This window comes from Natator depressus, chromosome 1 (genome assembly GCF_965152275.1).
Source record: "Natator depressus isolate rNatDep1 chromosome 1, rNatDep2.hap1, whole genome shotgun sequence".
NCBI classification, from domain to species: Eukaryota; Metazoa; Chordata; order Testudines; family Cheloniidae; genus Natator; species Natator depressus.
Window position 1 is genome coordinate 32,052,643 of NC_134234.1, and position 27,910 is coordinate 32,080,552.

Genomic DNA, 27,910 nt, shown 5'->3' on the forward strand with positions numbered 1-27,910 from the left:
CATTACCTTACCCAGGGAAAAGGGACCTACTTAGCCTGGGGCTAATATATCTGCCTTCTATTACTCTCCTATAGCCATCTGGCCTGACCCTGTCACAAAACATATAGCAAAATCTCATAACTTCATATACAATGAAGATACACACTTTTAAACAGGATAATGAAATTCAGCAAATCATAACTTTTCAAGTAATACCTAACAAGACATACTTTGTACAAAATGTCATAACCATATACAGGGAATCATTAAAAAAGGGATAGAGAATAAGATGGAGAATATCTTTTTGCCCTTATATAAATCCATGGTATGCCCACATCTTGAATACTGCATACAGATGTGGTCCCCTCATCTCAAAAAAGATATACGGGCATTAGAAAAGGTTCAGAAAAGGGCAACTAAAATGATTAGGGGTTTGGAACAGGTCCCATATGAGGAGAGATTAAAGGGGCTAGGACTTTTAAGCTTGGAAAAGAGGAGACTGAGGGGGGATATGATAGAGGTCTAAAATCATGAGTGGTGTGGAGAAAGTGAATAAGGAAAAGTTATTTACTTGTTCCCATAATATAAGAACTGGGAGCCATCAAATGAAATTAATGGGCAGCGGGTTTAAAACAAATAAAAGGAAGTTCTTCTTCACTCAGTGCACAGTCAACCTGTGGAACTCCTTGCCTGAGGAGGTTGTGAAGGCTAGGACTGTAACAGGGTTTAAAAGAGAACTGGATAAATTCATGGAGGTTAAGTCCATTAGTGGCTATTAGCCAGGATGGGCAAGGAATGGTGTCCGTAGCCTCTGTTTGTCAGAGGGTGGAGATGGATGGCAGGAGAGAGATCACTTGATCATTACCTGTTAGATTCACTCCCTCTGGGGCACCTGGCATTGGCCACTGTCAGTAGACAGGATACTGGGCTGGATGAACCTTTGACCTGACCCAGTATGGCCATTCTTATGTTCTTAAGTGGTGGATATGTGCGTACCAGGGATAACCTGGGATACTGTATGTCACACATGTCTCTTCGGTGTTCATTTCTTCTTTCACTGAAGATGTGATATTTTTCCACATGAATTCTTTGTACGTTTTCCTGAAATCTGTCTCTTTCAGTTTGTCCATGGCATAGATCTTAGTTCTTGGCACTTCTTCAGTTGCTTTCAGCCTCAACCTATTGCTGCCAGCCCTAATTTATTATCTGATCCAATATCAGCTGCAAATGATCTGCATGAGAACAGACTTGATTCACAAGTACAAAGTCTGTCGTGTTCTTCGTTTGTCCATTAGGTGACATATGTCCACTTCTTCTGCGGCTTTCTTTGTTGAAATAGTGTGTTTGTTACCACCAGGTTGTTGCTTAAGCAGAAATTTAGTAGCCTTTCTCCTCTTACATTTTCTTCATCTAATCCAACTCTGCCTATGGCTGCAGCACAGGAATTCCAGTCCAATTCTACTTTTGCATTCAAATCTCGCTTCACCAATAATATGTCTTGTCTTGAAACTTTTTGGATTGTTTTCTGTAGATGATTATAAAAATATTCAATTTCTTCCTTGGGTGCTGCTGATGTTGGCACATATACTTGTACTACGGTAACTGCACCAGATTTGATTCTGAATCTCACCTTCAACATACAAGGAGATATTGGGTTAAATGCCATGAGAGCCTATTTTACCTTTGGCTTTAGCACCAATGCAACACCATCGTCCACTATCGTCTCTTACCAATGTCCATATTCTAGGTTAATCATGGTAGAATTCTCCTTTATCTTCTCAATATCTCGTTTCACATAGACCAGTGATTTGCCACTTCTCTCTTTTCAACTCGTGGATCATTACCACAAGTGCTCCAGCCTGGTATAATGGTTCTTACATCCCATGTTCCAATAAATATCCTTCAGCTTCATCATGTAATTCCCTGACCTGAGTGTTGTTCTACGTACTTTGCATACTATCATTTGGACCTGACCCATGTTTGTCCCAGTGACGACCGAGCCAGCATATTTTCTTTCTCTTACCAATCCTCATTCAGATTCTATGGTCCGGTATTCGCCAGGTGTTCTACCACGACTCCTGTCTTTATGGCTGATCAGCGTATTGTAATCCGTCTGCAACACTCCTTTAAGCTACCCACTCGCTTGCTTCAGCACCATTTCCACCAGTGTTATTCTTTGAGAGTTGTTTTTGCTGGCTTTGCCTTAGGAAACTTTGTGCATTTGGACAGTCAGCTGTGCCCTTTCCCCAGCCTTTATTACCGCTAGCTATCCTCATTAAGTTTAGCATGCCAGCCAAGGCAAAGTCATAGGGTGTGGTGCTGCAGTACAATCATGTCAATTTGGAACCACTTGTGAGAGCTGAGTAGTCACCCGGAGCAACTGCAAGCAAGCCACACCTTGTGGATGTGGCTGTCTTCATGCAGAGGTACTACCTTTTCAGCTATCCCATACATACATACCCGCACAAGCCTGAGATTTTCAGTGGATCCTAAGGAAATTAGGCGCCTGAACCCCTGGAAATCAATGGGAGATGGGCACCTAATTCCCTTCGGTGCCTTTGAAAATCCCAGCCACAGTATATACTTTATTAAGATATAGTAAGACAATCATAAAATATATTATTCGTGTCCTAGGCCCTGGTCCTGGAAAGCCTTACACTCATGCTCATTTTTATGCATGGTTAGTAGTCTCATTTAAATTAATTGACATTGAGTGTGTGAAGTGAAGCACCTGTGTACGTCTCTGCAGAGCTGGGGCTATAAACAGCAAAGTATTGAGCTGAGGGAAAGGTGTCTAGTAGAAACTGTAGGCATCTGTGTTTGGTTCATTCTCTTAGTGTTTTGTTTCTGTATTCTTAGAATGTGCATCCTTTTATACAAAGACACGCTTTCGGCCATACAAGTGGTGGGGTTAGGATACCACAGTTTTATTTCTAACGGATGTTAAAGAATTCTGGTTTTGAAATTTTACATACTAAAAATATAACAACAAACACACATGAATGTACTAATGAGCAGAAATTTTGATTGCATTCTTGTTGGATAGAGATGTAATTAAACAATAATATAGAGAACAGTTACCACCTTTAGGTGCTATGCTCTTATGGACAAATGTACAGAGCTCACATCTGATCCTAACATTAAGATGTTGCTAAATGGAAAGGCAGATTAAAGTAAATAATTTACTTTTCTTCAATTTATAGTGTTCTTAAATGAAGCAGGTTTTAACTTTGTGAGGAAATGTATTCATGCTGTGGAGACAAGAGGTGTGTATTACATTACACTCTATATATTACATAGTATGCATATGGTTTTCTCTGACATAGGTTACTTTACAATGATTAAACAGAAAATATTTTCCAAGTGCATTTTGGAATCTCTGTGTCACTCAACTTGTACTTTTCACTGCTTTTTATACCTGAAACACTGTTGCCAAAATCTTCCATAAGGACTCTTTAAATTTATCATTTAAGTATAAATTATAGGAACTTCTTGTTTTAAAAAAAGTTAACACTTTTCTGTTATTAGTCAATTTAATGCTCAGTTGTACTTAATACACATTGGGACAAATTTATCCCTAGCTTACTCCCTTAGCTTTATTTGCCTTACGCCAGGCATACATTTCACCCATTGTTTATCCATTGTCTGTGTTTAATAACTGAAATTCAATCGTAGGCAATGTATGCACTATACGGGAAGAACAACAAAATAATAGTCTAGCTACTGCTGATTTAGTATTTTACTACTCAAAATAAATCAGTCCTTGGTTATTCCTATGTAACCTTCTGAAAGAAATAAGGTCACCTGCTCCTTACTGAGAGCAGAATTTTGGCCATTATGTTGAAAGACGCACCAATAATACAAGCATTTTTAAATGGTAAAACTTAATATGACAAATAGACAAAATTTAATAACATCAAAATTAAAATTAAATATATGTATTAGGAATGATTTTCTAAATAGATTGGCTGAACTTAAGAAGCATCCTATTGTTTAGGCTTTTGAGATTGTGACAAATTATAATTGTTTTTTCTCAAACATCCTCAGAAAAGAACTTTGCCATGGTTACACCTAAGAACTCTGTATAGTAAAAGGTGCTAAGGAAAAAAAAAGATCAAGTCAAGATCTGTTTCTGACTTGATTTTTTACCATAGCTCAGTATTGCTTTGAAAATCAAAGTTCATGAAATTCCCATCATCTGAGTGTTAAAATATAATACTATAAAGGCCTGAAATAGAACATTATCCAGTAGCATTTTCCCATACTGTACTATAAAAAATATTTTTTGCATTTGGGCCATGCCTTTCTCAACCATTTGAGGTCAATTGGGACCTAAGGCTGTCTCTTTATCTTATTTTGGGGCTCTACAAATTAAAACAATCCTGTCATTCAGCATTGACAAAGTAGCTGCAGTACTGCAGATATACAAGGAAAACACTAGACTGTGCAGATATTTTAAGTAGAATTTGTTTGTATCACCAGTAAATTCTGTACACAAGTAATTGCTGTGATTGTCAGCAACATTTGGATATGGAGGACATTATTCTGTTCTCATTTGCACTGGTGTAAATTCAGAGTAACTCCATTGAAGTGGCTTGCGTTACACAAGTTTACATTTCTTGGTAAATATGAACAGGGCTAAGTACTCAGGACATGCCTCTGGAGTGCTTCTGGGACTTATTTTTCACTTCTCAGACATCATTCCAGTGTCTGCTATCATGGCACCTTTCCGTGAGTCAGTCAGACAGAATGTTGGGTCCTTTTGTGGGGTTTCATTTAATTAACTTGTAGCTAAGATTTGTTTATAAGATGGTGTAATTTCAGTAAAATATGTCTGGTAATTTCCCAAAATGGGGCTAAATAGTCCAAAGTGGTGTACAGGAATTTAGCTGCATAACTTCCTATAAATTAATGGACGGTTAAACCTCATACCATTTTGAAAATGTACACCCACATTTCTCACCTATGTGTCCATGTATATGAACATGCTGTACTTTTGGTGCCATGAGTCAGTTCATTATCCGGTATTTTTTCCATATAGGTATCACAATCTTGGGGCTGTACAGAATAGGAGGTGTAAACTCCAAAGTGCAAAAGCTGATGAATACCATATTTTGTAAGTTTTGGAAGATTTTGCATCAAAAACTCTAATATCCACCAAGGACATTATGACCATGATTTCCTTCACTGTCTCTACTCAAAAATGTGTGTACAATAGTAAGTTTAGTTTGCACTTGCAATTGCAGGTGGCAAATTAAGTGAGTAAGCATGCAAATAGTTAGCTATGTATGTAACTGGCCACTTGTATACATTGTTACTCAGTTTGTGCAGAGAGTCACTGAAATTGCGTACACAGCCTGGATAGATGTGCATTTTTCACAATTAATTTAGTTTGTTTTTTTGAATTTATTAAAAATGAAACAGGAAATCTGTCCAGAGCTCTCAACACCCCTGACACTATTTACAAGGGGAAAAAAAGTTTTACCTCCCAATGATCAACAGGACTCAATCCTCTGTGAAACACAGAACTCCCCTCCCACATTTAATCAAACACTAATTCCACAGCAGCCTGTATAAATGGATGTACATTGCAACATGCCCCAGTGGTCAACAAACCCAGGCTGTTCAGGAAGGCTGGCTCCAGACCTGAGAACAGTCTGCTGCCAGTCCTCTCTCTTAACTTAAGAGGAATCCAACTGGAGTGTGTCTACTGACTGAGGCAGTACGACACAAGGATAGAGGAAGTCTCTCCCATCGGAACACCCCAAGCAAGACCCTTTGGTCTTTACCAATCAAAAACAACATCTTAAATTCAATTAAGAAACAAATGGGCAGTCGATGCAAATAACGGAGGAAAGCTGGCGCATGCAGACAGTTGAGGAAAAATGAGACTCATTGGATTTGTTTATATTTTGCAGCTGGGATTATTTAAATTCATCTATAAATCCCTTTCTTCATTTAATTTTTATGCTCAGTTTATTGGATCTGTTTGTCGAGGCATTTAATACCAAACGCCCAGAAGTGTCCCTCAACTTTAGGTCAATATGTTACAACCATCATTAAGTATTAACTCACAGTTTATAACATTTTTCTTTTTGGGGGGTCCTGGGGTTTCACTTATCTTGCTAATCTGGATATAACCTCCCTCTTTTTTGAAGATTGCTCTACATCAAAACCAAAGCAACTGGCAACCCCTGTATCACCTTGGGTTTAGTTTACTCTTTGAAGTTGGGCACATAGCTGAGATGTCGGTATACTAGATGCTATTTCATTTTTCTGATACTTGACAAAAATTAAAGGATTTCAATGTATGTTCAAGTTGTTAGTTAATCTGGGTAATAAAATAACCATAAGAAATTATCACCTAATCTTTGTATGTTGTTTAAGTGTTGTGCTGCTTTCCTAACTAGTCTGCTAGTCAAAGTATAACACTTTCCTAATTCAATTTTCTACCAGCCCCTAAATCTCCTCCTGATATGGATATTGATATGGACATTTGGGACAATAAAACAATAACAAGCGGACTAAAAAACTACCTCAGGTGAGTATGATGCTCTACATGTATCTCATTTCATGTCCCATTTACCCTTATTTATTGATATTGCATTACCTCTCTTTCACCACCTTAGAACACTAAATATATATAAAAAGAAAAGGAGGACTTGTGGCACCTTAGAGACTAACAAATTTATTTGAGCATAAGCTTTCGTGAGCTACAGCTGATGCATCTGATGAAGTGAGCTGTAGCTCACAAAAGCTTATGCTCAAATAAATTTTTTAGTCTCTAAGGTGCCACAAGTACTCCTTTTCTTTTCGCGAATACAGACTAACACAGCTGCTACTCTGAAACCTAAATATATATAGTGATTTTGGCTAGCCTAAAAATATTCCAGTAATTATTTATTTTAATGAATCTGCATTTGATTATGCTATCTGTCTGCCTGCCATTGAATCAGTTGTGCTCTATAAAACCCTACATTTGGAGGGGGGAAAAGTTAATTGCATTTGTTGATCTGTAAATCCTTTATCTAAACAGCACAGTATGAGAAACTAAATCTTTCTAATTTGTGAAATCCTTTATCTAAATTGCACAGCATGATATTTCACTAATTTATTGTTAAAGCAGGGTAAAATCATGGCTCCCTGCATAAATGTTAATTCTCATTTCATATCCTATTATACAGGTCACTTTACAGGAATTGGGAATAAATATATCCCCAAACAATTAGAAAATTCATACTAAACCTTCAGCAATTTGGAAACCCTTTAAAAATAAGGGTCATGATTTTTTAGAGTGACTGTGATTATGGAGTCCTCAACTTTTGGGTGCCAATTTATGACACTTTGAAGGGACCAAGCTTGCAGAGGCTAGGTGTTCAGCACGTCCTAAAAATCGAAACCTCTGAAACTCAATCAAGTTGGTTACCCAAAAATGGAGGCATCAAAAATCACTAATCACTTTTGAAAATCTTGGTTAGGTTGAGGTTGTTACTTATGCAATTTTATAATAAGAAATTGCAGTAATAATGTTTCTTATGACTGCAGACAATTCATAGGATGCCTTTTGACTGAAGAGTCTTCCCCGTTCACTACATATCAGGATTTCAGTGCCACACGGGAGTCTTCATGATATATATGGATTTCACCAGCTGAGGCTTGAAGCCTAATTGTCCCCTCGCTTTTCCACCTTCAGCAAAACTGCTGATGACTTCGGTAGAGTTATTCCTGTTTTTACAGCTTTGTAAGTGAGAAGGCAGTCAGGCCCTTGGTCTGTGATAAAGGCAGTGGTATTGGTATTCCTGTTTAAATTACTCACAGAGTGGCACTGGATTTAGCTAGAGAAGATTTTCATCAGACCTTGCACATGACTGAATGGTGCTATGGTTGTAGCCTGTAGGCAATGAATTCGTTTCACTGGCACCCAGATGCTAATCATATTGAAATAGTAGCAACAGCAATAAAATAAAAGCAAAGATTTTTAGAAGTAATACATTTTCTAAAATTATGTTTTTTAAATTTTATGACCAGGTGTCTTACAGAACCACTGATGACCTTCAAGTTGCACAAGGATTTCATTGTTGCCGTTAGTAAGTAAAACACTAAAGAAGTTAGTAACTCTTCAGGAGAGTAATACTTTTTTTGATCCATCTCTCACCCACTGTTTCTGGAGAACTTTCCTTACAATATATTTTCCCATGTTCTGCCTACTTTTGTTTCAAATAACCCAGGCAATGATTTATTTCAAGAGATATGAAATTATACATATGTGGACATTATTATATATTTGTAGTGCATTAGCACCAACTGGCCCCAGTCATAAGCTCCAGGCTCAGTGTGCTGGGTTCTATACTAACATAATAAAAAGACAGTTCCTGCCCCAAGGAACTCAAAATCCAAGTATGTATATACATAATATTCTCTCTCCCTCCCTCTTCCACACACACACACAAAATCTCTGTTAAAAGAATATTAAAGTTTCAAAGTCAAGCATTTGAAAGTTAATAAATGCTAAAATTAAGGTTCTCTGTGCAACCTTAATTTTTTGGATTTTTTTCTGATATTTACAAATACATAAAGTGCTAATTATCCTCATCCCTCCTCAAACCACCATAAGAGTAAATATAGATGGGGGTTAGATGCTGTTAAGGATCATTGGGTCAAATCTTGGCTCTGTTGAAATCAATGGCAAAACTCCTGCTAACTTCAGTATTTCACCCATTGTATTAACTGAGTTTATTTGAAGTACAATTTCCAGAATGTTCATGTAATAAACATACCTGCATTGTTCTCAGATTTTTGGAAGGCTATTTTAACAGCAGATTGATGGTTTGCCTTATTGTAATGTGCAGTGTGCCCTAGTTTAGAGTTATTGACACCATCCTTACACACATCTTTGGGTGCACCTTAATATAATAACATGCTCCTTATTTTTATTTAACAGAATCCGATGACCAAAACTACAGGGTTGAGGCAGTACATGCACTTGTTCATAAATTACCAGAGAAAAACAGGGAGATGCTGGACATCCTAATCAAGCATTTGGTCAAGTAATTCCACCATTATTTTTATCTGTTTGGTGTTTGGGGGTATGGACTTGGATGTGGGCTTCTTTTCCCCCTTTTGTTTGTCAATTTTGGCTATTCAAGTTTGTTTGGGTTTTTTTACCTGAGAAGATAAGTACTTGAAAATTACATCAGACTTGTAAAATGCAGGACAAAATTTTGTGACCAAAGAACTGCCAACTAGAAATAGGATCATAACTCAGAGCCCTGGATGTTCTCAGAAAGTGATTGTACATATTAAATGGGACTAATGCATATAACTGTTCTCAATCCTGCTCTGAGCGCATGAGTTAACACCAATGAAATTGAATTGATGACCAAAGCTGTCCTTATGATTCACCCATTATTTTAGCAGAGTTTATATGAAGTACAATTCCCAGAATGTTCATGTAATAAATATAACTGATCCATAACTGATGACCTTTACCGTGTCTCAGTCAGTGCTCAGTACCAGATGATTCAGAAGAAAGTTTAAGAACCCTGTAATAGCAGATGTGAAAATATCTGTGCGTTTCCTCCTCCACCCTGCACCCCAAATGAGATCTCACTCTGATCTCTAATGGATAGACATTGGCTTTATCCAGAAGAATGAGATTTTTATATCCCTTCCAAAATATTTATCATTAATTATAACAACTCTGGATATTCTTGATAGCTATATAAATCCCCAGTCTCTTCTTGAATCTTGCTAAATGCTTGTCATCAGCAACTTCATATAGCAATGAGTACCACAGTCTAATTATGCCTTGTGTGAAAAACTTCCCTTTTATCAGTTTTGAATCTGCCACCCTTTAATTTCATTGACTGTCCCTTTGTTCTTATGTTATGAGATAAGGAAGATATAATATCCTGTTCTACTTTCTCTAGACCATTCATTATTTTGTTTATTTCTCTTTCTCAACTCCTTTCCAGAGTAAACCCAATCTTTTCAATCTCTCTTCAGATGATAGTTTTTCCAGGCCCTTTATCATTCTCGTTGCTCTTTTCTGAACACCTTCCAGTTCTTCACAATCCTTTTTGAGATAAGGTGATGAGTACTGCACATAGTATTCCAGCTCAGGCAATACCATTGGTTTTTATAAAGGCATTAGATTATTTTCCATCCCATTCCTTATGCGTCCACATATCTTCTTTGTTTTGTTCATCTCAGCTGCACACTGAGCAGAGGTTTCCATTGAACCATCCACAATGATGCCCAGGTCCTTCTCCTGAGTTGATAGTTAATTTAGAACCCTGTAAGATAAATGAGTAATTTATATTTTTCCCTCCAATGTGCACTCTTGCTTCTATTAAAAAAAAAAACACGCTGTATGATTTGCTGGCTATGTAATATAAGTCACACTATTTTAATTTGTTTTAATCCTTCCTTGTACTTCCTTTCCGTATCCCTCTTCCCTGTATCTATCTGCATATGTTTGTCTAATCCCAGATTTCATGCCCTTTGAGACATAGACAGGTTTGGGGTTTTTTTTGAGAAAAAGAGAACCTCTGAAAAGGAGCATGCACAGTTATGATGCTATGTAAATATATCATAATACATTAGCAAACAGGCAAACAATGGAGACTTGACACTGTCTTCCAAAAAAGAAAAAAAGTATTTCACTCTTTGAAAAACTTCCCATGCAAATTACACATTTGCCATCTTGAGAGTAGAGATCATTTCATAATGTGCTTGAATAACTCCATACTTCCAGAATACAGGTAGCCAGGAGTCTGCAGACTGGTAATATCCAAAATCTACTGTCACTGTGATACAGCGAAGAGCGAGATTTCCAGGAGAAAGCAATTGTGCCTTGATGAATGAGGCATGCAGCCACCTGAAATGTCTGATTATGTGGGTCTGAATCCATTCAATACCCCAGCAAAAATAACACTAGTGAAGAGAAAATTGGTTATCAAAATGTTCCATATTACAAGCATTCTGAGCAGCAATTCTTTTTTTTTCTTTCCTTTTGCAACAAAGTGAGCCTTTGATGCTATATCCGAATTTCTGCCTAGTCATTTATTGTCAGAATAATATTAAATACATCATTCCATTTATTAACTAAATGAACCAATTTGTCACCAAGGAAACCCAAGTATAGGGAAAACATGACTCTTTGTGTTCTATAGTCTATATTTTGAGATTATATAGTTTGTTTAAAAGACCTTAAAACTTTTTGTCCAGGACAATAACTTGTGCTTCTAAAAAAGAACTCATTTTCATGATTTGGGCCTCAAATGAGCATCTGTCTTCCAGAATTGTTGCTTAAACAGAAATCTAAGATGTTTTAAGCTACTCTTAATTAGGCAAAATAGAAGCTGTGTACAGTAGAAGGCATTTATATTCCTCACTTTTTATCTGGTTATCATGAATCCAAAGAAATGAATACTATTTTTTACTGGATCTCAATGTAAATGGGGTATCAAAGTCTGCACTTTGAAATGGAAAGGGAATATTTTTTATATTCACGGTCTCACTTCTCCGGTCATCCCATTATTTTCTGTACTGCAGAGAATTCTGTTATCTACTCATTACTGTACGTACCTAGTACTAACAGCTCAACAGTCAGAATGAGAGAGGTCATGGGGTCTATACCCAGGATTGGGAGCCAGCAACTCCTGAGATTTGATCCTGCTTCTGACAGATTCCCTCTGTGACCTGTGGAAGGTCATTTAATATTTCCACCTCAGTTTTCCCATCTTTGTAATGGGGATGGTTTGTTACATACCATATACTATCTTTGTTATTGTACTTGCCTACCAAACAATGGTGCTCTGAGAATTAATTTAGTTATTTTTTATATACTGCTTTAAAAACAAATAGAGCTACCAGTATGTATGGGCCAAGTGATCTTACTTCAAAAGGTAAAAGTGTCAAACTCATCACGTGACCTTGATGAATGGAACACTCTCAGAGGTAGTTTGTGGATTAGAAGAAAATGAGGGGAGAGGGTGTTGTTTTAACTAATATTTTCAAGCTTTTGTGGATGAATCTTGCTGCTCACAAATGGTGGGGTCTGCAGAGTACCAGGGACTAAGAATTAATACACTAAAGAGGCAGCTAAAATGTTGTTTGTCATCTCTAGAAATGATCAGAGTAATAGAGTGCTTAGTGAAATATCAGATAACAATGACAGGGAGCAATCATAAAGCAGGATGAGGAAGGAAGAAGTTAATGCCACGGCAACTTATTCTATTCATTTTAGCAAGGCTCCGCAAAATTCTCTAGAAACTGCTAAATAGGCTACAACAATAGGAGAACTGTAGCATTGGAACCACTGGTAATTATTTGTAAGAGTTTGTGAGGTTGTGACCTGTATCCGGCAAACATTCTTACTTATGAAGAGACAAAAGGGGGAGGAAGGGACACTGAGAATTACTGACCAGAATTTTTTACTTCACTCTCTGGTAAATTTGTAGAAAAACTTTCACAGTAGTCAGTATGTCAGTTCTTCGAGGAAAAAGAGAAACAGTAGACAGTGTGGGTTAATGGAAAAAAAAAACACAGAGTATGGACTAACAGGTTTTAAAGTCAGAGGGGACCTGACCTCATATACAACACAGGCAAAAAAAAAAATCTGTTAATTCTTTAAAAAAGGGAAGGAGGATCCGGAGAATTACAGGCCAGTCAGCCTCACCTTAGTCCCTGGAAAAGTCATGGAGCAGGTCCTCAAGGAATCAATTCTGAAGCACTTAGAGGAGAGGAAAGTGACAGGAACAGTCAACATGGATTCACCAAGGGCAAGTCATGCCTGACTAATCTAATTGCCTTCTATGATGAGATAACTGGCTCTGTGGATGAGGGGGAAGCAGTGGATGTGGTGTTCCTTAACTTTAGCAGAGCTTTTGACACGGTCTCCCACAGTATTCTTGCCAGCAAGTTAAAGACGTATGGGCTGGATGAATGGACTATAAGGTGGATAGAAAGCTGGCTAGATTGTCGGGCTCAATGGGTAGTGATCAATGGCTCCATGTCTAGTTGGCAGCCGGTATCAAGCGGAGTGCCCCAAGGGGCGGTTCTGGGGCCAGTTTTGTTCAATATCTTCATTAATGATCTGGAGGATGGTGTGGATTGCACCCTCAGCAAGTTTGCAGATAACACTAAGCTGGGAGGAGAGGTAGATATGCTGGAGGGTAGGGATAGGATACAGAGGGACCTAGACAAATTAGAGGATTGGGCCAAAAGAAATCTGATGAGGTTCAACAAGGACAAGTGCAGAGTCCTGCACTTAGGATGGAAGAATCCCCTGCACTACTACAGACTAGGGACCGAGCGGCTAGGCAGCAGTTCTGCGGAAAAGGACCTAGGGGTGACAGTGGACGAGAAGCTGGATATGAGTCAGCAGTGTGCCCTTGTTGCCAAGAAGGCCAATGGCATTTTGGGATGTATAAGTAGGGGCATAGCCAGCAGATCGAGGGACGTGATCGTTCCCCTCTATTCGACACTGGTGAGGCCTCATCTGGAGTACTGTGTCCAGTTTTGGGCCCCACACTACAAGAAGGATGTGGATAAATTGGAGAGAGTCCAGCGAAGGGCAACAAAAATGATTAGGGGTCTAGAGCACATGACTTATGAGGAGAGGCTGAGGGAGCTGGGATTGTTTAGTCTGCAGAAGAGAAGAATGAGGGGGGATTTGATAGCTGCTTTCAACTACCTGAAAGGGGGTTCCAAAGAGGATGGCTCTAGACTGTTCTCAATGGTAGCAGATGACAGAACGAGGAGTAATGGTCTCAAGTTGCAATGGGGGAGGTTTAGATTGGATATTAGGAAAAACTTTTTCACTAAGAGGGTGGTGAAACACTGGAATGCGTTACCTAGGGAGGTGGTAGAATCTCCTTCCTTAGAGGTTTTTAAGGTCAGGCTTGACAAAGCCCTGGCTGGGATGATTTAACTGGGAATTGGTCCTGCTTCGAGCAGGGGGTTGGACTAGATGACCTTCTGGGGTCCCTTCCAACCCTGATATTCTATGATTCTATGATATCCAGGGTAATCTCCACACCAGATTTTAGCATTGAGACGGAAGAAAACAAAGTAAGAAAGGATACAGCCGTGGGTAGGAGAATGTATATAAGGAGGAAGGGCAGTGTGGATACCAGTCTAATAGGTTATACTGGCTGTAGAATGACCGTGCCTAATAGGGTACAGAATGTGAGCGAGGCCAAACAGCAAAAATTAAGATGTTTGTACACCAATGCGAGGAGCCTAGGTAACAAAATGGAGGAACTAGAGCTACTGGTGCATGAAGTGAAACCAGATATTATAGGGATAACAGAAACATGGTGGAATAGTAGTCACGACTGGACTACAGGTATTGAAGGGTATGTGCTGTTTAAGAAAGACCGAAATAAAGGTAAAGGTGGTGGAGTAGCATTGTATATCAATGATGAGGTAGAATGTAAAGAAATAAGAAGCGATGGAATGGATAAGACAGAGTCCGTCTGGGCAAAAATTACATTGGGGAAGAAAACTATTAGAGCCTCCCCTGGGATAGTGCTTGGGGTGTGCTATAGACCTCCGGGATCTAATTTGGATATAGATAGAGCCCTTTTTAATGTTTTTAATGAAGTAAATACTAATGGAAACTGCGTGATCGTGGGAGACTTTAACTTCCCAGATACAGACTGGAGGATGAGTGCTAGTAATAATAATAGGGCTCAGATTTTCCTAGATGCGATAGTTGATGGATTCCTTCATCAAGAAGTTGCTGAACCAACTAGAGGGGATGCCATTTTAGATTTGGTTTTGGTGAGTAGTGAGGACCTCATAGAAGAAATGGTTGTAGGGGACAATCTTGGTTCAAGTGATCATGAGCTAATTTAGTTCAAACTGAATGGAAGGATTAACAAAAATAAATCTGCAACTAGGGTTTTTGATCTCAAAAGTGCTGACTTTCAAAAATTAAGGAAATTAGTTAGGGAAGTGGATTGGACTGAAGAATTTATGGCTCTAAAGGCAGAGGAGGCCTGGGATTACTTTAAATCAAAGCTGCAGAAGCTATCGGAAGCCTGCATCCCAAGAAAGGGGAAAAAATTCATAGGCAGGAGTTGTAGACCAAGCTGGAGGAGCAAGCATCTCAGAGAGGTGATTAGGAAAAAGCAGAAAGCATACAGGGAGTGGAAGATGGGAGGGATCAGCAAGGAAAGCTACCTTATTGAGGTCAGAACATGTAGGGATAAAGTGAGACAGGCTAAAAGTCAAGTAGAGTTGGACCTTGCAAAGGGAATTAAAACCAATAGTAAAAAGTTCTATAGCCATATAAATAAGAAGAAAACAAAGAAAGAAGAAGTGGGACCGCTAAACACTGAGGATGGAGTGGAGGTCAAGGATAATCTAGGCATGGCCCAATATCTAAACAAATACTTTGCCTCAGTCTTTAATAAGGCTACAGAGGATCTTAGGGATAATGGTAACATGACAAATGGGAATGAGGATATGGAGGTAGATATTACCATATCTGAGGGAGAAGCGAAACTCGAACAGCTTAATGGGTCTAAATCGGAGGGCCCTGATAATCTTCATCCAAGAATATTAAAGGAATTGGCACATGAAATTGCAAGTCCATTAGCAAGAATTTTTAATGAATCTGTAAACTCAGGGGTTGTACTGTATGATTGGAGAATTGCTAACATAGTTCCTATTTTTAAGAAAGAAAAAAAAAGTGATCCGGGTAACTACAGTCCTGTTAGTTTGACATCTGTAGTATGCAAGGGTCTTGGAAAAAATTTTGAGGGAGAAAGTAGTTAAGGACATTGAAGTCAATGGTAAATGAAACAAAATACAACATGGTATTACGAAAGGTAGATCATGCCAAACCAACCTGATCTTCTGTGAGAAAGTAACAGATTTTTTAGACAAAGGAAACGCAGTGGATCTAATTTACCCAGATTTCAGTAAGGCATTTGATACCGTGCCACATGGGGAATTATTAGTTAAATTGGAAAAGATGGGGATCAATATGAAAATTGAAAGGTGGATAAGGAACTGGTTAACAGGAAGACTACAGCGGGTCCTACTGAAAGGTGAACTGTCAGGCTGGAGGGAGGTTACCAGTGGAGTTCCTCAGGGATCAGTTTTGGGACCAATCTTATTTAGTCTTTTTATTACTGACCTCGGCACAAAAAGTGGGAGTGTGCTAATAAAGTTTGCGAATGATACAAAGCTGGGAGGTATTGCCAATTTAGAGAAGGACCGGTATATCATACAGGAGGGTCTGGATGACCTTGTAAACTGGAGTAATAGTAATAGGATGAAATGTAATAGTTAGGAGTGTAAGGTCATGCATTTAGGGATTAATAACAAGAATTTTAGTTATAAGCTGGGGACGCATCAATTAGAAGTAACGGAGGAGGAGAAGGACCTTGGAGTATTGGTTGATCATAGGATGACTATGAGCCGCCAATGTGATATGGCCGTGAAAAAAGCTAATGAGGTCTTGGGATGCATCAGGCGAGGTATTTCAAGTAGAAATAAGGAGGTGTTAGTACCATTATACAGGCACTGGTGAGACCTCACCTGGAATACTGTGTGCAGTTCTGGTCTCCCATGTTTAAGAAGGGTGAATTCAAACTGGAACAGGTACAGAGAAGGGCTACTAGAATGATCTGAGGAATGGAAAACTTGTCTTATGAAAGGAGACTCAAGGAGCTTGGCTTGTTTAGCCTAACTAAAAGAAGGTTGAGGGGAGATATGATTGCTCTCTATAAATATATCAGAGGGATAAATACCGGAGGGGGAGAGGAATTATTTAAGCTCAGTACCAATGTGGACACAAGAACAAATGGATATAAACTGGCCACCAGAAAGTTTAGACTTGAAATTAGACGAAGGTTTCTAACCATCAGAGGAGTGAAGTTTTGGAATAGCCTTCCAAGGGAAGCTGTGGGGGCAAAAGATCTATCTGGCTTTAAGATTAAACTCGATAAGTTTATGGAGGAGATGGTATGATGGGATAACATGATTTTGGTAATTAATTGATCTTTAAATATTCATGGTAAATAGGCCCAATGGCCTGTGATGGGATGTTAGATGGGGTGGGATCTGAGTTACTACAGAAAATTCTTTCCTGGGTATCTGGCTGGTGAATTTTGCCCATATGCTCAGGGTTTAACTGATTGCCATATTTGGGGTCAGGAAGGAATTTTCCTCCAGGTCGGATTGGAAGAGGCCCTGGAGGTTTTTCGCCTTCCTGTATAGCATGGGGTACAGGTCACTTGCTGGAGGATTATCTGCTCCTTGAAGTCTTTAAACCACGATTTGAGGACTTCAATAGCTTAGACATAGGTGAAAGGTTTTTCGCAGGAGTGGGTGGGTGAGATTCTGTGGCCTGCGTTGTGCAGGAGGTCGGACTAGATGATCATAATGGTCCCTTCTGACCTTAGTATCTATGAATCTGTCTTCAAGTCATATCGGCCTGATGAAATACATCCTAGAATACTCAAGGAGCTGATTGAGGAGGTATCCGACCCCTTAGCTCAGTCGTTGAAGACAGGAGAGATTCCAGAGGACTGGAAAAGGGCAAGTATAGTGCCAATCTGTAAGAAGGGAAAAGAGGACAACCCATGGAATTACAGATGAGTCAGCTTAGCTTCAGTACCCGGAAAGATAATGGAGAAAATAATTAAGCAATCAATTTCCAAACATCTAGAAGATAATAAGGGGATAAGTAATGGTCAGCATGGATTTGTCAAGAAAAATCATGTTAAACCAACCTAATAGCTTTCTTTCACAGGGTAACAAGCCTTGTGGACAGGGGGAAGCGGTAGACGTGGTATATCTTGACTTTAGTAAGGCTTTTGATACGTCTCGCATGACCTTCTCTTAAGCAAACTAGGCAAGTACAACCTAGATGGAGCTATTATAAGGTGGATGCATAACTGGTTAGAAAACCGTTCCCAGAAAGTAGTTATTAGTGGTTCACAGTCAAGCTGGAAAGGCATATCAAGTGGGATATGCTACAGGGATAAGTTCTGGGTCCAGTTCTGTTCAATATCTTCATCAGTGATTTAGATAATGGCATAGAGAGTACACTTAGAAAGTTTGCAGACGATACCAAGCTGGGAGGGGTTGCAAGTGCTTTGGAGATTAGGATTAAAATTCAAAATGATCTAGACAAACTGGAGAAATGGTCTGAAGCAAATAGGATGAAATTCAATAAGGACAAATGCAAAGTACTCCACTTAGGAAGGAACACTCAGTTGCACACATACAAAATGGGAAATGACTGCCTAGGAAGGAGTACTGCAAAAAGGAATCTGGGGGTTATAGTGGAACACAAGCTAAATCTGAGTCAACAGCGTAATTCTTCCGCTCTGCTCCGTGCTGATTAGTCCTCAACTTGAGTATTGTGTCCAGTTCTGGGCACCACATTTCAGGAAAGATGTGGACAAATTGGGGAAGGCAAGAGAAGAGCAACAAAAGTGATTAAAGGTCTAGATAACATGACCTTTGAGGGAAGATTGAAAAAGTTGGGTTTGTTTAGTCTAGGGAAGAGAAGACTGAGAGGCGACATGATAAGTTTTCAAGTACATAAAAGGTTATTACAAGGAGGAGGGAGAAAAATTATTCTCCTTATCTCCTGAAGATAGGACAAGAAGCAATGGGCTTAAATTGCAGCAAGGGTGGTTTAGGTTGGACATTAGGAAGAACTTCCTAACTGTCAGGGTAGTTTAGCACCTGAATAAATTGCCTAGGGAGGTTGTGGAATCTCCATCATGGAAGATTTTTAAGAGTAGATTAGACAAACACGTGTCAGGCATGATCTAGATAATACTTAGTCCTGCCATGAGTGTGGGGAACTAGACTAGATGACCTCTCTTGGTCCCTTCCAGTCCTATGATTCTGTGCTCCAGAAATCTTTGCCAGCTGCTGCAACACTGATAAGCAGTCTAGTACGTGTTTGTGGTACAGAGTCTGCCAGACAGAAAATTCAGGGTGCAAGTGGCAGATCCATGGAGGAAAGAAGTGGTTTGTCACAAGCACCCTGCTGCCTGGCTCCATGGATGAGTGCACGCTGTGTGGCAAGGAGACTGAAGACATAACGTTGAGAATCTGGCTGTAGCAAAATGAAATTCCATGACAAAAATGCTGAATTCCAGATTATTTTGGAAGAAATCCCAAATTCCATGTTTGCAGAATAACAGAGGCGAGTCCATAAGACCTTGATTGAAATTAACAGAGCAGTTTACACTTCTTAGAGCTATTGTTTCATGTTTTGTGTAGATTTAGGCAAGCAGCACTGCATTCATTAACACTCAGATCACATTTTCAAGGTAATCTCCACAATCATAAGAGCTAGAAACATTTTTTTTATATAACTGAAAGGTTGAGAATAGGTGATGATGCTAATGACCCACCTGAAACTGTTCATGACCTCCCCAGTGCTTACAACCCACAAGTTTGAGAACTCCTGATCTAGTCATATTCAGGGCCACATTTTCCGGATAGGTCTAAAAAATGTGTATTAACAGTTTTGATCTCAAATGGTGCCTAACTTTGTGGATATGTAAGATGTTTGCATATGCAAATTGGCTATTCTCATGTGGCAGTAATAAAGAATCAAACAAAGAGTCACTTTCTTCTAACACACAACTCACAGGCCTTGTCTGCACTACACAGTTTTGTCAACAAAAGGCAGGTTTCATCGATAAAACAGTGGAGTGCTACACCGACATAATAAAACCACCTCAACGAGCGGCATAGAGCTTTTTGTGACGAAGTTAGAGTGATGCGCTATCAGTATAGACACTCCATTTGTTTATGTTGCCTAAGTGGCCTCCAGGAGGTATCCCACAATCTCCATCATGACTGCTCTCGTCAGCAGTTTCTACTCCACTGCCCTTCAGCCAGGTACACAGGCATGCGTCCCCTCCCGTTTAATGTCCCGGGAATTTTTGAAACTCCACTTCCTGTTTGCTTGGGGTAGACAGCTCACATCGCATCTTCCCAGCTGACCATGCCGGCTTTCCACAGCAAATGTGCTCCTGCCTGGAGTACACCAGAGTTGCTGGATCTGTTGGGTCTGTGGGGAAAGGAGGCTGTGTAGTCTCAGCTTGGATCCAGCCATAGGAACTTTGACATTTATGAGCAGATTGCTTGTGGCATGGATGGGAAGGGGCATGAAAGGGACATGCAGCAGTGCCATGCTAAGATCAAGGAGCTGAGGCAGGCATACCAGAAGGCAAGGGAGGCCAACCATCACTCTGGTGCGGTGCCGAAAACATGCCGCTTTTGAAAGGAGCTGCACGCCAGCCTTGGTGGCAGCCCACCCTCCATTGCCAAGAGCCCTGTGGATACTTCAGGGGGACTGGAGGCAGCAGCCAGTGGAGTCAACCCCGAGGACAAAGTGATGGACAAAGAGGTCGGGTTGGAGAAGGATGTGGGATAGACGAAAGACTCATCCAGTGGCAAGCCAGGACCTCTTTTTGACTCCAGAGGGGTCTAGCCAGTCCCAACAGCAGTCGTCCTCTGGCGTGCCTGAAGTAGGAGAGGGGAGCTCTGGTAAGTACACATTTTTCTTTGATAGCACACGGTTACATGAGGTAAACATGTCCTTTATTTTGTAACATGGTGCATGTCAGAGAAGGGATAGAAATTAACTACACTAGGTAGTGTTTGCATCTGCTTTGCATTCCTGTGTGCAACTATGCAGTGGGACCCCAGTGAAAAAGTTTGTTAATGCACACCAAGGTCTCCCAGGAATCCTCCATAGAGATCTCTAGGAAACTTTCCTGAAGGTATTCTGCAATCCTCTGCCGAAGGTTCCTTGGCAGAGCTGCTTTGTTTCTTTTCCTGTTGTAGGAAACTTTGCTACACCAATCAGTAATTACTTCTGCAGGGACCAAAGCAGCACACAGCCGAGTAGCATACAGATCTAGTCTGAAGCCACATGCTTGCAGGAGATTCACCTTTGCATCTTCGGTCACCCTCGGTAGTGTGATTTCAGCTTTGATCACCCCCGCCTGTGGAAAATGCTGCCAGTATTCAGAATAGTGTCCCTAGGCGCTTGTGCTGAACCCCTTCTGAAACCACCCAGACTCTTTGTCCCATCTTCCACCTCTCCCTCCTCCCAGGCTGAACGCACTGTGTTTAGTGCTCTTGCTGTGCAGTGTGCTTACCAAGGGACAGTGAGAAAGAGGTGTGTGTAACTTTTAGGATTCAAGACTATGAGTGCACTCACAATACTGACTCTGTGTATTGTTTCTTTTGCTTCTGCAGATGTGCACTGGAGGGCCAACTCCTACACACCAGCAGAGCGCCTCCCTCAGATAAGGAGGTGAACGAGGAAGTGTTGCAATCATCTGATCATGCCAATAGCAAGCACAGAGCATGGAGTGAGACAATAAACTAAAAACGGTACCCAGGAGATAAGATAAGGCAGGAGCGGATAATAATGCTCATGGAGTACCAAATAGAGATGCTCTGGTCCCTGACTGCACTGCATTCGGAACACATCTGTGTTCGACTCCCCCTGGAGCCCATACAGAACTGCGTTCCATGCCCTGCCCAAACTCCCCACACACATTCTTCACATGTTCCCGGGCCGTCGTAATACCCCTTGCACTCCACCCCTATGAATATGTACCATAATGAGAGCTGGACTTACACTCAGCTGTGCAATCCTCATTTCAGAGAGGATCAGGTCCCTTGTAAGAAATGTTAATCTGTGTATTGCTGTTTAATAAAAAAATATTCTTACAAATACAATTATTCTTTCTTTGTGTACCACACACGAGGGTTGCAACAGAAATTAGCATATCTGCAGATTATGCTCAGGCAGGAATCATTACAAGGGTCAATCAAGGTGGCAACTAAACAATGCCTGGTTGAATGCATTACGGAAGACACATTACTGTGGCTCATTGTCAAAACGCTGTCTCCCTCATTCGAATAGCTTCTTGTTGAGCCCCTCTAATGTTCCTGGTGTCCGGCTGCTCAAAAGGTAGCACCAGCGACCCTTTACTCTGCCAAACGTACATTATGCTGAGCCTGTTGTTGAAGCACTCCTTGCTATTGTCAGGGTTTCTGGTGTAAGATTTTATTAACCAGGGTGTAGGCTGGGTCTCTCAGGATTGCTATGGGCATTTCCATATTCCCTGTTGGAACCTTCTGGTCTGGAAAGAAAGTTCCTACATGCAGCCCTCTATACAGGCCAGTGTTCCTGAACATGTGTGCGTCATGCACCTTCTCTGACCACCCTGTGTTGTCAGTGAAATGACCACGATGATCCCCGGCACCAGCAATATCATAGAGAAGTAGCCCTTTTTGTTGATGTACTCCATTGCAAGATGGTCTAGGGTCAAAATTGGGATATGCATGCCATCTATCGCCCTGCCACAATTAGGGAATCCCATTGCCTCAAAGCCATCCACTATTTCCTGCACATTGCCCAGAGTCACAGACCTTCATAGCAGAAGGCGATTAATGGCCCTGCACGCTTGCATCACTGCAGCCCCAATGATCGACTTTACAACTCCAAAAGTTGCTAGCTTCCACACACTGAACACCACATGCTTTTCCACCATGAGAGCAGCTCTCATTTTGGTGTCTTTGCACTGCAGGGCGGGGGGCAAACTCCTCACACAGTTCAAGGAAGGTGGCTTTGCGAATCTGAATGTTCTGAAGCCACTGCGCATCATCCCATACTTGCATCACAATCCAATCCTATCACCTAGTGTAGTGAGAAAGAGTTTGTAACTCTTTGCGGTCAGCTTTGGACTTAACTATCTTAAATAATTTTCTATCACCTGAAAACTTTGTCATCTCACTGTTTATCCCCTTTCCTAGATCATTTATGAATATGTTGAATAGCGGAGACCCAGTACAGATCCTTGGGGGAACCCTATTATTTCTCTCTCTCCATTGTGAAACTGACCATTTATTCCTACCCTTTGTTTCCTGTCTTTTAACTAGTTACTGATACATGAGAGGACCTTTCTTTTTAATCTGTGATGGTTTAGTTTGCTTAAGAGCTTTGGTGAGGGGCCTTGTCAAAGGCTTTCTGAATTTCAAGTCCAAATACACTGTGTTCACTAAATCACCCTTCTCCACAAACTTGGTGACACCCTGAAAGAATTGTAATAGATTGGTGAGGCATGATTTCCCTTTACAAAGACTGTGTTGACTCTTCCCCAACATATTGTGTTCATCTGTGTGTTTGATAACTCTATTCTTTACTTTAGTTTCAACCAATTTGCATGGTACTGAAGTTAGGCTTACTGGTCTGTAATTGCCTCTTGAGCCCCCGCTCTGCCTGCATCCTTTTTACTCTTGCAGAGGGTTTTAGGAGTTGGGAATTTTTTTAGCGGGAGGGGGGAATTGTGGGGGGGGAGGGGGTGGTTTCTGGCCTAAATGTAGAGTATGTTTGTTAGGTGTATTGATATTTGATTGCCTGGTTATTTTTTTGTTGTTTTGGGGGGGAGTTATTATTGGACTAAGTTTAGAGTATGCTTGATAGGAGTATTGTTTTTTGTTTGTTTTCTCTCTCTCTCCTATGTGTTTCTTTGCTAGAGAGTTTTCTGGCACCTTCTAACGGTTAGGTTATAGCCCCTCAGCCTCCTCTCCTCGCTACTGGACTCTCACTGGAGCCAAACCCTTGATTTGTGTTTTTTCACTCTGTCACGGGGGTCTCTCTGCTTGAGAGCAGAATGGAAGGAATGTCTCTCTCACTCCCTCACAAAAGTCCCCTGTTTGCTAGCTCCTCTGGTCGCTTTGGAGCTGTTTTTTCAACCCCCGGTCTTCCTGGGTAAATCTGCACTACAGTGTAAGCCCCAGGTTAGTGGGACGCAAGTCAACTGACCCTGGGTTAGAGAACCTAGGGCTTGAACATCTATATTGTTTGTCAACCCTAGTTTAAGAATTTTCTAACCCAGGCTCAATCCTGATGCTCTAGCATCCACACTGCAGCATGCAGACCCAAGTCAAACCAACCATATAACGGACTCTCTAGCACCCTCCTAAAATGTGGCCGCTCTAGCCCTTTGTCCATGGTGCTCTGTGGGAAATCTTTACTGCCCACCCTGCATGTTACAGGAAGTTTGAACAGCCCACCAGTATAGCCTGGCGATCAGCCATTTTGGTCTATGCACCAACTACCAGAGCCAGCAACACGGAGGGAGGCGCCCTTTGAAGAACTTCTCTTTCACTCCTGTGTCAGGAAACTGGCAGAGCTTCCATGAGATGCTGGTGGACATTTTGGTGGCATTTTCTGACCCACCAAAGGCACCTAATAGAGCTTATGATAGAGCAGGAGAAAGTGGAGGCAGAGGAGGAGGCCCCAGGCATGGCAGATTTGCACTGGCTGATGCTGCTCATAATACTTGGTATAGCCGCTGATGTCCCCTACGTGGACTGGCACTTCTGGAGCAGGGCCCCAGGCACAAACTGTTGGGATCATATCACCATGCAGACCTGGGATGACCAGCAGTGGGTCCAGAACTTTATCCTGAAGAAAACTACATTTCTGCAGCTTTGTGAGCAGCTTACTCCGAACCTCCAGCATAAAGACACATGCATAAGGGCATCCTTGCTTAGAGAAGGTTGCTATAACCATCCGGAAGCTGGCTACCCCAAACCGCTACAGGTCCATTGCCAACCAGTTTGGTGTTGAGAAGTCAACCCTGGGTAAAGTGGTGGTGCAGGTTTCAGAGACAATCAGGCAGTATGGTTTACCCCAAGGTGGCGAGCATAAAAGATACTCCTGAAGTAATTGCCAGTTTTGAGATAATGGGGTTTCCAAACTGAGACTCATATGCCCATAGTTTTCCTTCCTCAAGGACCACATGAGTATATAAACCGCAAGGGGTACTGCTCTATTGTTATGCAGGCCTTCATAGACCACAGAGGTTGATTTATGAATGTTCATGTGGGCTGCACTGGGAAAGTTCATGATGCCAGGGTTTTTCGCCAACCAGGAGCCTGCATTCATGGGACACTATTCCCAACAAATGACACTGTCATAAATGGAGTTACTGTCTCCACTGGTATTCTGTGGCAATGCCCATTTCAGTGCCTTATATAGATACATACATTTGTGTCTGAACATTCGCTGTTTGGAAAACTACTGTGGTCACTAAAGTAACTGCACAGTTGCTCTCTTGGATGTTCAGACCAAGTTTTAATCTCTGTCCAGCATAGTTGTCTTTATCCACCTGCTAATGTGGTCTGCATTGGCCTATCTGCATCATCACTACTGTGTGAATCATTTATGTGCAATTCATGTGGTGGTCATGCTTTGCAATAAGAAAAAACAATATTTTCTAGCTTGGTGGGCAAAGTTTTCACATTCAAGTTTAAAATTATTTTCAAAAGGGAAACTTGAGCCGGTGAACAAAAAAAAAGTCCACTTCTGTGGTGTCAGATACCTTATTGGAATGGGAAATAAGCACAATATTTAGGGAATGTTTAATTACCCTTTTTTTAAAAAATTCCTTTGCAGGGTTTCATTACACAGTCCGCAAAATCTCATGACCGTCTCCAACCTTGGTGTTATCTTTGGGCCGACTCTAATGAGAGCACAGGAGGAAACTGTGGCTGCTGTGATGAACATTAAGTTTCAGAATATTGTAGTGGAAATTTTGATAGAGCATTATGAAAAGGTAAAAGAACTTCATCTGGAACCTTTTACTTTAATATAATTTGTGATGCAACTGGAGTTAAACATGCTACCGGATCTCCTATTCACTACCTTCAGCCAATTCCTATAAATAAGAAAAGAGTCTGCTGTATTTATAGAAGATCACTTTCAGATAGAATGTTTCCTTCTTAATCAAACCTATGGGCCATATTCTGGCCAACTGTTACAGGGATATGAAAGGCGTAAGCACAAGGAGCTGCCACCCAGCCTTGTGCAGGAGCTGGCCAGAATCTCACTGGAAAGTGTAGTCCCTCCTCTTGGCTAGAAGCAGGCTGAGCCAACACAGGACTATGACCCTGCTCCCAGCTTTTCCCTTACACCATCCAATGTTAGCACTTGACCAAAGGACATTTTCAGGTGAAAAATCATGATTTTTGAAAATCCAACTCTCTTACCTTGTTACCAATAGTACATTGGGTTATTGGAATGGGAGCAATGTTAAACATCTATTGTATTTTCCACCATTTGTGCTCTGTTTACTTTATTTCTATTAATAGGAACACTGAAAGTAAACTAGTTCAGTTCGTTTTTTATAGTCTTGTATCTGTCAGTTTCACTTGCATGTTGTGATGCACTAATTCAGTGCTGTAGTTCTTAGGTTGCAAAATTAAATCAAAACAAAAATCTATCTTCAGTGAACTTTCATTTTAGTTTCGTACAAAAATTCCTATTGACTTTTTTTTTTTTAAACAACAAACCTATCAGGTACAACTGTAAGTGGGTAAAATAAGCAGATTGTTAATCGTAGCTTTAAAGAAAATGAAAGTTATTGATTGTGATATTTTGTACTTATAGATATTTCACAGTGCACCAGACCCCAACATTCCTCTTCCCCAGCCTCAGTCCCGTTCAGCTTCCAGAAGAACAAGAGCAATTTGCCTCTCAACAGGTTCACGCAAACCCAAAGGAAGATATACCCCATGTCTGGCAGACCATGATAGTAAGTTTATTCATACTGTTAGCTATTTACCTCTCTGTTCATGTCTTGTTCTTTAGTTCCCCTGATTGTTAATTAGTAAGCACTGGTAATTGCTGTACTCCAAGCACAGTGGGTGCTTATTTGTAGTGGTTCTATGAAAAGTAACAATAAAGCGAGGAGACGTCAGTGTTGTTGAATGAGTGCTTTCCTTGCTCCTTTCACAGCATGTTCTGTCAAGCAGTTCTTGTGTGGCATAAAGTGATTGAAAATACATTGTGGGGCTTGTTATTCCAAACTAACCACCAAGTGATTTGAAATGGCCTTCTCCAGACTGTGAAATGTTAAAAAGAATACAAGATTCACCTTGTTTGCTTTTAATAACATCTTTAAGATTGGAAATGGTATAATAGAGCATTTCACCTCATCAGTAATAAGGTCAATCCTGTTGAGGTTAGTCTTGGCCAAAAGCTATTACCATTAGACAGCTCTTCCTTGTGTGTGAAATGAATTGTGTGGTCTCTAAGTCCCAGAAGACAGCTATCTATACCACCAAAACCACTACACAGCTGCTGTTAATTGACACCCACGTTGGCAATCTTAACAAAAAGGCCAAGCACTGAATGGCATGGAGGCTGAACTTTAAACCTAGTTCTCTATATGGATTTATAATTAAAAGCAGAGGGTTTTATTTGCAGTAAATTGCCACCTAAAGGGATTCTTCGTTTTCAGATATACTTAAATAAAAAGTCCCTCTTTATTCATTATCACCCACTTTTTTGTTTTCTAATATTACCATTAGGAGGGGTTGAACTTCAGTCAAATTGTAGCCCAGATTGAATTTAATCTGCTAAATGTTAGCATCTCCATTGGTGTGAAATTGATTCCAAAAGAAGTTTTGGGTCTCATGGCTTCTCAAGGAGCCTTTATGTTACTGCCGTAAAAAACTAAATTCATGATAAAGCTGTAAATGAATGTATTTTTTGTACCTAGTTGTACAAGTCTCCAAAGAGTTCTTGGGAGTTCTTGGGTACCTAGCATCAACTTTTCAAAATTAGCTACATGCAGACGCTTGTGTGTTCCTAACGTGTGCAGATACCAAACCTGTGCACTCTAACTGGGTGTCTGCATGCACAGATGGCAAGCGAAGGGCCAGTTAGGAATCACCACTAAGACGTGGAACTTCTTAGCTGCTATTCCAGTCTGCTGGCTAAAGTAACTTCAGAGGCCTTTGTTTAATAAAGAATTAGGTGGTCCCTACAGTGCACTGATGTGCAACAAGCTCATATGGAACTGATCTCCATGTGCAGAGGATACACCAGCCCATGGACTGCTGCCAC

The 27,910-nt window shown here is 40.6% G+C and overlaps 1 protein-coding gene across 1 annotated transcript in view; it reads left to right on the forward strand.

The window, feature by feature from the left end:
* Positions 1-27,910, forward strand: part of ARHGAP42 (Rho GTPase activating protein 42) — a 292,906-nt gene that overhangs the window by 238,856 nt on the left and 26,140 nt on the right. Inside the window, exons 13-19 of the mRNA XM_074957084.1 lie at positions 3,183-3,245; positions 5,021-5,095; positions 6,436-6,520; positions 8,008-8,066; positions 8,921-9,026; positions 25,457-25,616; positions 26,450-26,594. Coding sequence (XP_074813185.1) covers positions 3,183-3,245; positions 5,021-5,095; positions 6,436-6,520; positions 8,008-8,066; positions 8,921-9,026; positions 25,457-25,616; positions 26,450-26,594 — 693 coding nt within the window. The remainder of the gene's footprint in view (positions 1-3,182; positions 3,246-5,020; positions 5,096-6,435; positions 6,521-8,007; positions 8,067-8,920; positions 9,027-25,456; positions 25,617-26,449; positions 26,595-27,910) is intronic.